Source organism: Pyxicephalus adspersus, chromosome 1 (assembly GCF_032062135.1).
Source record: "Pyxicephalus adspersus chromosome 1, UCB_Pads_2.0, whole genome shotgun sequence".
NCBI classification, from domain to species: domain Eukaryota; kingdom Metazoa; phylum Chordata; class Amphibia; order Anura; family Pyxicephalidae; genus Pyxicephalus; species Pyxicephalus adspersus.
Window position 1 is genome coordinate 123449100 of NC_092858.1, and position 12845 is coordinate 123461944.

The 12845-nt window shown below is 35.8% G+C and overlaps 1 protein-coding gene across 1 annotated transcript in view; it reads right to left on the reverse strand.

Annotated features, from left to right (window-relative positions):
* The window catches only part of PTPN22 (protein tyrosine phosphatase non-receptor type 22), a 59458-nt gene that overhangs the window by 12143 nt on the left and 34470 nt on the right, over positions 1 to 12845 (reverse strand). The window contains exons 4-11 of the mRNA XM_072413362.1: positions 11510 to 11605; positions 10152 to 10223; positions 10003 to 10062; positions 8504 to 8651; positions 7853 to 7941; positions 5349 to 5441; positions 3457 to 3518; positions 1027 to 1784 (exon numbers count right to left, since the gene is read on the reverse strand). Of these exons, the coding sequence (XP_072269463.1) occupies positions 1027 to 1784; positions 3457 to 3518; positions 5349 to 5441; positions 7853 to 7941; positions 8504 to 8651; positions 10003 to 10062; positions 10152 to 10223; positions 11510 to 11605 (1378 nt within the window). The remainder of the gene's footprint in view (positions 1 to 1026; positions 1785 to 3456; positions 3519 to 5348; positions 5442 to 7852; positions 7942 to 8503; positions 8652 to 10002; positions 10063 to 10151; positions 10224 to 11509; positions 11606 to 12845) is intronic.

Genomic DNA, 12845 nt, shown 5'->3' on the forward strand with positions numbered 1-12845 from the left:
TCAAACATTTACCCTGAGGCTTTAAAATCCCTGTCTGAAATTCCTATGCATTCCAATGGGCCAATCTACATTACTGCTTTTCCATAAGGCACTTTTTTGAGCATTACAGATGAAGCTCCTTGCAACATTTTAAACATTAAAATGCATTTTCTGTGTTTATAAATGCTTGAAAAACATAATTGTGGTAAAAATGCAGTAAAATGCAGCATAAAGTGCCATAGGAGTTTTCCAATGGGCATTTTTAAAACTCCTACATTTCAAAAATGGGCTTTTTAAAGCCTCAGTTTAAACACTGGGGAAACAGTCCATGTAGACGTAGCCTAAGGCCTCTACAGACCTGTGATGATCTGCTTGCTAAACGGTGCTCCCAACATTTCAACCATATGGAAGCTGTTTGGAACTATGTTGTGCATGTGGTTGCATTGTCATTGAGATTGCAGTGATTTGCAGCACAATTCCTGGAGGAATCATGTAGCTTCTGGACAGCTTTGAGCAGCCCTTGGGCATCTATCCATGTTAACCTTCGATAAATTCTAACCTAGTGAATCAAACATTGTAATCAATGACTCTTTTTTATATGATGTTCTAAAATTACAATATTTCACTTTTTTCATGAAATATAAATCTTTGGACACTTTTAGTAGTTGACAGTTAAAAAGACCATAGAGAACTGTAAATCATTAGCCACGTACATAGTTGGAGAGGGGCCATGGGTAAAATTCTAGCTGTCTAGTGGGAGCTAAATGCAAGTGACACTTAGGGCAAATAAGGTTAGATTCACCTTAGGTCAAACAGCCCACCCTTATGTTAACAGTCTGCAAATAACAAATGAGAGAGAAACATGTTGTCCTTTACCTCTGTCAATCAATATGCTCATCAATCCCCACTGATAAAAATAGCCAAATTCAATAAAACTTTTGTAGGTTAGCAGGGTTACTGAGGGTAATTTATGCATTGCTCAGAGTAAATATCTATATATATGTATATATATATATATTGTTTATAATTACCTTTAGAGACACTTACCAGTGTTGTTCTGATTGTTAGGAGGTGGAACATCTACTTCTTGGATTGGTTCAGGTTTGGAGGAATGATCAATCTGGGATATATTATTTGAACCAGGCAATGGAAAGTTAAGATCTATTAAATCTTGCACATTTGCATTAGGACTACCAGGGTACGTAGTTTCAACACAAAAATCAGCAAACTTTGGGGATCCTGGATCAGAAGATGATGTTGGAGAAAAATAAGGATCTTCAGTTAGGCGGACATAAGGATGACTGCCATGAACAGTACTTATATTTTTCAGAGAACCAGTAAAAATAGAATCTTGATGATGATGGTGATTACCAAGAAATCTTTGTTTATCAAAACTAGATGCTAAATCCTTTTGAACATGGTGAAAAACATCTGATGTTTCGATAGGCTGCATAGAATTGGAAACTTGTCTCTGTACTTCCAGTGGTGTGGATTTGGCATATGTTAATGGTGCATGTCCACTGTACCTTCTTCTGTTCTCAGTAGCTGGTTGTGGATGAAGGATTTTGTTGTTGGTGAGATCTTGAGAGTTTTTGCTTAGTATTGTCCTTGGAAAAGGCTGTGGCATAGTTTGTGTTTCCAGTGTCTGCATTGTAAGTTGATTTAGTTCATCACAACTTTTATACATCTTTGTTACTGGCAAAGGTTCCATACACCTATTAGATGTTATTGCATTATGTGCTGTTGATGATGAGTTCCACACATGTGTTCTACCTTCCTCTTCCACCATGCATTCACCTGTATGACTTTGAACAAGACTAAGTCAGTATTCAAGGTCTGCACAATAGTTAAAGTTTCATGTCCAAAATTAGTATTTTTAGAGCATACAATATGTATCCCACAACATTTAATACACTTTAGCTATACCTGGTTAAGCCCAAACTTTTTTTAACCAACAGGTTCACTTGCAGCATTTATACAATATTGTGTTGTCTGATTTACTCCTGATGCAGGCCTATTTACTTTGGGAGCTTTACAGTGAATGTTTTGGATAGTTTGTTTCATCTGTTTGGGTTTTTCTGCTATGCAGGATTGCATTAATCTCCCTAGCATATTTTTTTTCTGCAAATATGTATTAAATAGTCATTTGAAACCAGGAATTGATTTTAAACCCAAGACACTGCACAGTAAAAAACACAGTAAAACTGAGAACCTGTAACATGAAAATATGGTAGTTGTACGTGTTTACTTTGCTCAATATGTTTGTGGAACCTGTATGTTTATTTTAGGACAAGGCAGTACCAAAAACAACAAATCTTACAACTGTGTCTAAAGAAACAATACAACTAAAAATTGCCCATAAACAAAGCCTTGAAACCATTTACACTCAATATGGCAACTAGAAGAAATTCTGTACATGACCCAGCTCACTGATTTTCCCAGATGTCTGGTCAAATTTTAGATATTCCCTTTAACCCTAACCCTATATTCCCTAACTATACACATCCTTATGATGTTTTTTTCATATTTTTCTTTGCTTTGTTCTTTCTTATTTTATTCCAATTCTATATAATTACTTTCTTTGTTTACCTCTGTAACAAATAACCAGCTAAGCTGTTCAGCAAAGCTGTCAGTTACAGGAGAACAAAAAAGTAATGCATAAGCTAGGCTCAACCGCATTCAGAGTCCAGATATAAAAGTCACATACAGCTATAGCAAATTAGCAGACAACATTAATATGAGTTGGGTCAGGTTCTAAAACACCTTAACCCAGACGGGGTATATCACAAGGATTTCTAGAGGTGAAAAAGGATTTCTAGAGGTGAAAAAGGAATCAGGGTCCTTCTTCACTTTGTGCTGCTAGAAACAGATAGAAGAAGTCATACTACATCAGTGGGGTGCTTACAGCAGTCATTTTTTTGTTAATGCCTAATCTTTGCCCAAAAAAAAATTTGATGTTACTACTAAAAAAGTGTCCGTTGGAGTTAGGCTTTAATGTGTGTCTTTTACCTAAAGTTCATTTAAAACTACCTCTCTATCTCAGACAGCAGTAACAACAATTAATCAAACCATAATACATAAACTACTATAATAATGCTAGTGACATGCTACATCATTTATGTCATTTTGGGTTTTACCTATAGTTATCTTTTAATTTGCAAACATAAGCGAGACTTTGGATGGATAGGAGGAAATCTGTCTCTGATTGAGCCCACCATGGTTTCCTACCTTATCTTACTGTACCTTATGACTTTGATAAAGAACGTCAGTGAACAGCTGCCTCTCTGATCTGCAAACTCGTATTAAGCTTTGGATAATTATATTGGAGTGCTTCCAAAAGTAATAAGCGCTTGTTATCAACCCCTGTACAAGGCTTTTGAAGTGTCACACATGATCCTCAGGTTGAGAAATTGGATTGACTGATCAGAACAGTAAATGATCCCATAGATTCAGTATACAACCATTTAAAATACTTACCTACTAGACGATCTTGTTAAATCTTTGTGAGCATCTGAGGGGTGTGGCACAGTTTCAAATTCCTGCAAATTATGTAAAAGTTTATCATTGGTATGTACATCCCTGTTTACTTAAAATAAACTAACAGTAATGTTTGACCATAATGATACACTTTGATAAATAAAATAATTGTTCAGCTAAAAATGATTATAAACCCATCTGAACACTGACAGCAAATAGTGAAAATCCCTTAGGGGACATATGCACATATTTAAATGCTGTACTTGGTGATTCATGGCCAGCTCTGTTTAATATGTGGAGTACAATGTAGGGCACATCTGATGATAAAACAAGACTAAGTCGCTCATTAAGGACCATTAGAAAGAAAAGATGAGATAGTTGAATGGTTTGATGTTTTCTACATACATATTCAAATATAAGTCTCCGGCACATGAAGGGCCTCTAAAAAGCTCAAGAGGGAATAAAAGCACATTTCACTACAGATCACACTATTCAAGGAAATTAGGCTGTTTTTAATCTTAGGAATAATATTATAAAGTATGACTAGTTCTTAGAAAAAGTCAAGGTTGAAAACAAGTAGCAAGGAGAATCTGAAATTTACAATTTCGTTGTTCTAACAAGATGTTCAGTGTATTTATGATTCCTTATTATATTCGGTTGGGAAAAAAATTTTAACTGCACAAGCTTGAGTTCACCTGTACTTCCTCATTTTAAAGGACAACTTTACTTTTAGCAAAGTTGACTTTTAAAGTTTACCATGCAGTGTACCCTTTATAGGCATTTGCTTGCTTGTATATTCGAAAATAAAAACAGTAAATACTCTATAAACCAGTACTAAAATGTAACAATAAATGCAAATTTTCTGTTTATCCCAAAGATCAAAATACACCTATTCAAAGTTCAAAAGTACAAAGTAGATTTCTCCGGACCTCTATGCATTTTAATGGAGACCCTACCCAAAACTGGTCCAGCTATGTCAACTGGGGATGGATTGGAATAGTCTAATATATCCTAAGAGTTTACAATTAAAATTTACAAAAATACTGGCAAGACTTCCTACCCTTATTGTACGATAAAATATATCCATTGTATGCATGTATAAACCATGAATTCATGAACTATAAATCCTTAACTCATCAGTCTTGCACTGTTGTACAGGCTCTTTTCCTGGACTGAAATTGCTCACTATGATTTTATTGCACATTATAAGTTTTCACAATGCATATTAAAAACTGCAGAAAGTCAGACAGAGGCCACTTGTTTTTCTAGTTGATTGACATCCATTGTCTACACCTATCTTCCCCATCCTTACTGTCTATAAATATCCCCCAACCCTTTGTTGTCACATCTGCTGTTCTGAGCTGACAGTGAGAAGGAATCTGGGTATTGGGTCACTGGGTCATGTGACCTGGGAGCAGCTAATAATCTAGTCTCATATCTGTCCCCTGATGAAGCCATATGGCGAAACGTGTCGGGGCCAGAGACAGATTGATGTATTCATTGTTCTATTCTAAACTAACATGTTTGGAAATCCATTTGTATTTATCTCTCAGTTGAGTTTTATTTAGATCCGTAAATATGTTTACTAAAATCACTTGAGCAGAACTCTGTCTAGTATTGCACCAGTTTTGCTTTATTATTGTACTCTCGTGAATTATACCCACTCATGAAATTTTTTGAATCTACGTTGCCTTAAAGAGGCATTCTTTCTCTACAACTTTTAAAAAACTAAAAATATCCCACCCCATTTATTCAATAAATTACTGTGGGTTTTTGTCACCCAAGTACAGCACCATGCTGGTCCCTTATACTAGCCATGACATGCTTGCATTTAGACTACTTAGATTATTTAATCTGGTATAATAGGCAAGCCTAAAATTTTGGACACTTACATTTTGGTCTTCTAAATCTGGTGTCCCATTGAGTCTGTTAAGTTCTTTCCTAAACAGATGGATTACTGCATTGTAGACAAATTCATACTGCTCCTATAAGGAATAATATTGACAATATATTATTATATATAAGACACCATTTCATTCCAAAACTGTGCAGTGATTATACTGTATATTCAGTGATGTTCTTTTTAAGTACAGTAACGACACAATAATCTATCCATTTATAAAATGAGTGACCAGATTATATATTTAATATTTTAGCAATATGTGGAGAAACATAAAAGTTGCCATTGATGACCTCTTTCTGAAAAAGCTAGTTGCCAGTCTGAATTATTATTTCACAGATTTAAAACAACCTTACAAAACAAAGGGCCCGATTTATTAAAGCTCTCCAAGGCTGGAGAGAATACACTTTCATCAGTGAAGCTGAGTGATCCAGCAAACCTGAAATGTATCTGGTTCCGGATTCAAAACATTTGCTACCAAATAGCAAATGACTTTCAAGAAGTTTGCCCAGCTTCACTGTTAAAAGTGTAATCTCTCCAGCCTTGGAGAGCTGTATTAAATCAGGCTCAGTATGTCAGATGGAAGTCAGAACCCCTGATCTGCATACTTGTTCTGGTCAGTAGCTCAAAGTCATATGAATTGGAGCAGTATGACAATTAGGCAGCAGAAGTAGAGAACCTGTATGTTTCTTTTACTACAGGTTTTCTTCAAGTTTCTTTCATACTTGGTCTGTGTTTTCTGGTTTACATTAGCACCTAATATTCAGGAGCTTGTTTATATAGAAATGTAAACTGGCCAAAATTACCTGATTGCACAATTTCCCTTAGCTTTACCAAGAATTGTGTATGATGGGTTTACCGAAAACTACATGCAATCAGGTGGGTAATCATACTATATGCAAGTTGCAAATAGAATTGAATTGAAGAGAACTGTACACTTTTTCTTTGTTAGTTTTTTCCCAATAATTTGTTTTTCATATATGGTAATTAAACTAACACTAAATTAACACTAAATAAACACTTTACATAGTCTTACTCATTGCTTGAGCAGTCAATGTATTATTAGAGTACTCTGATGCAGAAAATTAAAACCTGGAAAGGATTTAAAAAGAGTTTCTCTTAAATTTACATTTAATTAAAATTAATACATTTGTCTCAAGAAACCCTAATGGCTACCATTGGTCAGCTTTTGAATATGTTGGTCGGTTGTTAGAAGAACTTGACATTAGCAGCAAGAAATCAACATTTCAACATTTTCCTGCTGCCAAGACTATAAAAAAAGCTGCACATATACAGTATGGAAAATGATGGGTCAGATATTCATAAAGTACAAAGTATAAAGTTGCTCACTACAACTTTGTTCAGTGATTATGTCTTGCCAAGCCTGAAATAGTGATGTATAGAGGAGAAAGAAAAAAGGCAGGCTTTTTGTGGCTCTGTTTTAAAATGTTTGTCCCTATGTTGTATTGAAAAAAGAAACTAATATAGGTAATTCTAAGTTGAAAATATATTGCTTTATAATTGCATATTACAACACATAAGAACTATTATATAAGCATTTAAAGTGAATTATACATGTGGAATATGTAAATCAAAAAACAGCGGTTCAAAGTAAATAAAAGAGTTGTACTCAAGGTGTCATAATGTCTCCAATTATTTCCCAACGTGTTTCGCCAAATAGATGGCTTCCTCAGGGGATCTAGAGACTTGAGTGGTTATAGACAATTGGATGCGGTTGAACATATACAAACAGAAAAAAAATTAGCCCCGGTATGGATGTTGTTATCAGACTGGGGATCCTTCTTGTTTAATAAAACAGTAAGGTTGTTTATATATACTGCTTTAAACACTTGGTTTGGGAGGGCTCTTAGTCTTGCACTTTGGGTATAGCTTGCATTCGTGTGTAGGTGGTAGATTCAGTCCAGCTGCGTGCACAGAAAACATTCAGTCACGCCGCGTCGGGAAATAATTGGAGACATTATGACCCCTTGAGTACAACTCTTTTATTTATTTTGAACCGCTATTTTTTGATTTACATATTCCACATGTATAATTCACTTTAAATGCTTATATAGCTCATATGTATTGTAATATGTAATTATAAAGCAATATGTTTACAACTTTATTAATGTCTTTTTTCAATACAACATAGGGACAAACATTTTAACGTTTGTAATTTTTTTATGAATTCAGAGCCACAAAAAGCCTGCCTTTCCTCTTTCTCCTCCATACAGGATATAAAGCCTGTAGCTGTCCAATAGCATGCATTTTAGGTATATTGTGCTCTGAGTCTACAATTCCACTTTAACATTCTAGTATGAACTACGAGGTGAGCCAAAGGACAAGATGTAGAAAAAGAAGCAATTATAAATGAACAAAACTTAAAAAGTGGGGAGATGAGGCAGCTGAAGCTGATAAAAGATTGTTGTCTTGTCCATCAGTCCCTGTTATAGAACAAACATAATGTGTTTATTTTATTTTTTATTAGAAACATACCTTAGTCTGAACAAGTGATGACCTCTGAGTTCTCATCTCTTGTATAATAGAATAAATACTAAAATTTACTGGTATAATCTGTTGACATATATATATATATATATATATATATATATATATATATAGTATTTTAATTATATATATACCCAGCACACAGTTATCACCATTTAATCAAATGCTTTTTCTTTTTGAAAACAAATGTTGCTGCATGTGCCTCTGGTACTGGTACAGTTTGTTCTTACTATTATCAATGTCACTTTTGGTCTGTTTGTAGATGTGGAAGAAAAATAGATTTGAAATGAGATAAAATTGGAAAAAAAAGTAATACAAGATTATCTATAGCTAACACGTGTTACTTAGTTTTTTAATGTAGAAGGTTTAAATTACTTGTCAAGTATTACAGCCTGGTGATCTCACTGGCAAGACGCACTCTCAGTTTGTCCTGATTGCTATTGTCCTTTAAGCATAAGGTGAAGGGAAATGAAATCCAAAGTTTATAGTTGTGAGCATAATTCCTCTAATGGGGAAGAACACCTCTTTTGGTAACAATTGTCATTGTTAATAGAACAGAGGGTACTTCCCTATATATATATATAAATATATATATATATATATACACACACCTTTCATAGCTTTAATATTAGTTATGACAGTACCTGCAGTGGACACATATTGGGGGACTATCATCTCTCTGGAGACCACGTATGTCTGCTATCATGCCCAAAATGTGATCAACGGATGAAGGCACATCATGATCAGGCCAATTCTTATAATGAAACTGATGAACTATTCTTATCTCCTGCAGGACAAATGGCAGATTATGCATAGTTAACAATATGATGAACATCACAGTATAAATTATTTACACAGAAGTATAACAGATAATATTAAAATTTAAAATTAAATTTACATTGCTCTATGCTTTCCCTGTGGACTAGGGAAACATCTCCCCCAATGAGTAGGAGAGGTGTTCTGTTGTTCTTACATACTTTCTTCCTTAGAGTGACAATGCTTCTATATATAGATATTTAGTTTAGCAGTCTAAATGATACAGGGCTCCCCAGCCATAATAAAGTCTTGATATACCAAGATCAGCTGGTTTCAGAGCTATTTTACCCGCTTAAACAACTCCCTACCTCTGGACACTCAGAACTTACAAAACCCCAGGGCAAACCTTGAAAGGGCTTATAGCCTATAACAGCCTTTCTGAACCTTTTACCCCTTGAAATACTTTTTGAGTCTTGGGAAACTCTTACTAAACCACTTTTTTGGGAATCAATAAAAAAATGACAAAAAATAGGCTACATAAATTGGCAAATAGTCAAGCTTGTTAAATAATTCAAAAACAGAAACTGGTTGGAGGTTATTAGAGGGTAAACGTTTGATCTAGTTTAATGTGTACCAATAGATAATGTCACACATGGAAAGATGGAGCCTCTAGGGGGTATGACAGCTTGCACCGTAGTGGTGTGAGCCCTGAGAGGGGCCAAGGTGCAGATAATAAGCAGTAACCAGGTCTTTTTCAGGGCCTACAGTGGTGAGGATGTTATGGTTGCATTTCCTGGGCACACCAGTGTGGGCACAATATGGCATGGTACCAAATTCCTGGGTTGGGGAATAGTCAAGAAAAAATTGGGTTAAGGCAGGCAGCAAGCAAAAAAGCGTTCATTTATCAGAAATCCAAGAAATAAACACCGGTGACACGGGGTAAGCACAGACACAGGGGAACACAGGAGACACAGGAAGCGACAGGAGGTACAGGTTACACAAGGGCCATAGGGGTCACCGGAGACACAGAGGAATTCAAATAGCATAGGAGAACAGGCAAGAAAATAATAGGCTGGGCAACAAAGGGGTTAACACAGGAGCATGATTTGGAAAGCACTTAACAGACCGGTGTAGAGGAAATGCTCAGCAGAGTTAGGGGGTTCGGCACTAGTGGGACAAGTTGCACAAACGCTAAGTACTGTGTCTGAGCTAGCTAAAAGCCAAGGGCGATGAAGAGGCTATTTTCTGATTGGCTAGGAGGATGGACAATACTGATTAAATCTGGAACTGGAGAGAAGCGCCTGCTCTTTCGCTAGGAAGTAGTAAGTGTGACAGATAAATTGGGATACGAGTCTTGGTATGAAATGGAAAGCTGAGCTTACACTTCCATAAGTTGCTATCAGGCTCCTGATCACATAGTCCTTCTTTTTTTCTTCATTACTCTAGAAGAACAAACATCAGAATATCATGTGGATTAGACAATAAAAAATATAATATAATTAGAGAATGGAACTATTCTCATAATACTCACACATGTGATGGAGAATGGACCACACTGTAAAACTTCACATCCTGCCTCAACCCAATAGCGCTCACACTTTTTCTAGTTAATAAACAACATATTAGAAACATTTAAATGTCATTGTAGCTTGGTAACTTTGACACTACATAGAAGATAAGCATTGTACACAGCTACAACAGCAACTTTGCAGTTGCCAGTATAACATGGCAGCCCTAAATTAGGACACATTAAGCAGTTTATAAAAGAAGCCACAGAAGAGTCAGATTTAGATTTACATTTACAGAATTATATTGTATAAGGATCCATCATGCTAGATGTATATCGATTAGAACAGAGGCATGGGACACAATGTACATTAGGCTGCTTTCAACTCATTTCTAGAGAGGTGGAAGTTTAAAACCTTTATCAAGGGTTTCTATCAAAATGTCCTAAAATTTACTAAAACAGAAATGGCAGAAAATCTCTCCATTAGGGACACAGATGGAATCAAGAACTACAAGAGGTTTTAAACCTTCCCTAATATGTAAAACTAAAAATATCTGAAACTTCACTATAAAAGAAAACCTGTAAAGACAGAAATATAATAGCTGGCGTTAGTAAGATGAAGGCTTTAAAGCCTTTGTCCCGATGAGGTGGGGGAAGTACCACACAACAGGAGGGGGGGAAATGAATGGTGGGTGAGTAGTGATGGTTTAATAGACAGAGGAAGACCGGTAGGAAAGTTTGAAAAGATGGGTTTTGAGTGCTCTTTTAAATAAGCAGAAAGTAGGAGCAAGCTGGATAGGATGAGGAAGATAATTGCAGAGAGTCAAGACAGCGCAAGAAAAGTCTTGGAGCAGTGCGCGTGATGAGGTTATGAGTGAGGAAGTCAGTTGTAGGTCATTGGAGGTGCGGAGGGAACAGCTAGAGGGGTATATTTTTTCAAGAGGTCAGAAAGGTAAGTGGGAAAGGAACTGTGGAGGGATTTGAAGGCAAAGCACAGGAGCTTGAATTTGATTCTAAGGTGAAATGGAAGCCAGTGTAGAGACCTGCAAAGAGATGCAGCAGAGGAGGAGTGGTGGGAAGGATGGATGAGTTTGGCTGCAGCATGCATAATAGATTGTAGAGGAGAGAGTCGGGTTAGTGGAATACCAGAGAGGAGGAGGTTACAGTAGAGACTAGAGATGGTCAGAGCGTGTTTGGTGGTCTTTGGGGACAGGTAGGGGCGGATTTTGAAGATGCTCTGCAGGTAAAAGTGCAAGTGAAATAGTAAATAAATGTGTTTACATCTCACAATGATCATCATTTGGTCATGCATTATATACTAAGCTCAGTTACCAAAATTACAGTGGTTTTATATTTTATTGATTTAAGAATTATTCTCTTACCCCAACATTGTATTCCCAGATCATTCTCCAGAAGTCTACAACAGTACTTGGTAGTGGGCCTTGAGTAGCAATATATGCCTGAGCACAGTAAACCCCCTGTAATATATTGGAGATAAATTAAAAGAAACACACTGCCATACACATAACAGCCAACATGATCAGACAGAAAAAGCCATTGTGTCTTCAAAATAGGGAAATGGTATATTGTCTTCACTACAGAACCAGTTGTATTTGTCTGAAAATGTTGTTCCAATGGCATTGTGCTCTTGCAGATGCTAAACATATAATTAGTAACATATAAAAATGTTATCAAAATGGGATTTCCACTTTATCTGATTTCAAAAAACTTAAAATATTCAATGTCTCTTGCCTATAAATATGACAACTGTACACTAATGTTAATAAAACACCACCAAAAGTCATTTGTTACTCATGTGATGAGGTTATTGCAGTTTTTCCTGTCTCCGATCGTGTGAATATAACACGCAGGCTCTTTTAATTGGTTCCCAGGAAGAAGGAAGTGACAGAAATGTAGTCAGTTTTACGCAAGCATCAGTAGGCTAAATACTGCAAATGAAGATTGCAAATATCCTTGTAATATAAATCTAGAATACACATACTGGTAACTGATAATTGTGCTTGTAGGGTTTACATATGAAACTTTACATATTTAACACCTTGGCTCATCTCATCATGTACAAAACAAATTACTACAATATAGTTGCACATATTTACAGAACCACAATATAAATCTACTATACATTTTTGTTTTGATCTAGGGTTCTATACATGTATTCATGTTATATTAATTTCTTTAAGTGCTTCAGTAGTGAGGTTGAATCAAAGTAAATTTTGTGTTTACGCCATATGAAACCCAATTATAAAAGCCACTTTTCAGCATCACCATTTATTATTGACAGTTGGGGTTGACACTTTAAAATTTGGGAACACAATAAGGAGCAAAAAAAGATGATCAGCATTTTTGTAAATGATTTTAATTGCTGTTTTAAAGGTAATATTGTACTCTATTTCACCCTATTTATGAAGCCTATTCATCAGGGCACAGAACGAGTTCCAACTTTTTAAAATATGGTGTTAGAGCCTCTGAGCGAAAAATTAGCATTCCTTCTGGTCTCACTCTCCTCTAAAGAAGCCCAATGGGTGAAATGCGCTGGGATCGAGGCATTCACGCTCAAGGACAGAGACTATACTATATCACCTTTAATAATTTTGTGTGACACCTTTTTGATTACTGTGTAATTTTACCAATTTATATGTATGTTTGTTTAATTTTCACAACAGACATAGTTACATAGTAGGTCAGGTCTATCAAGTT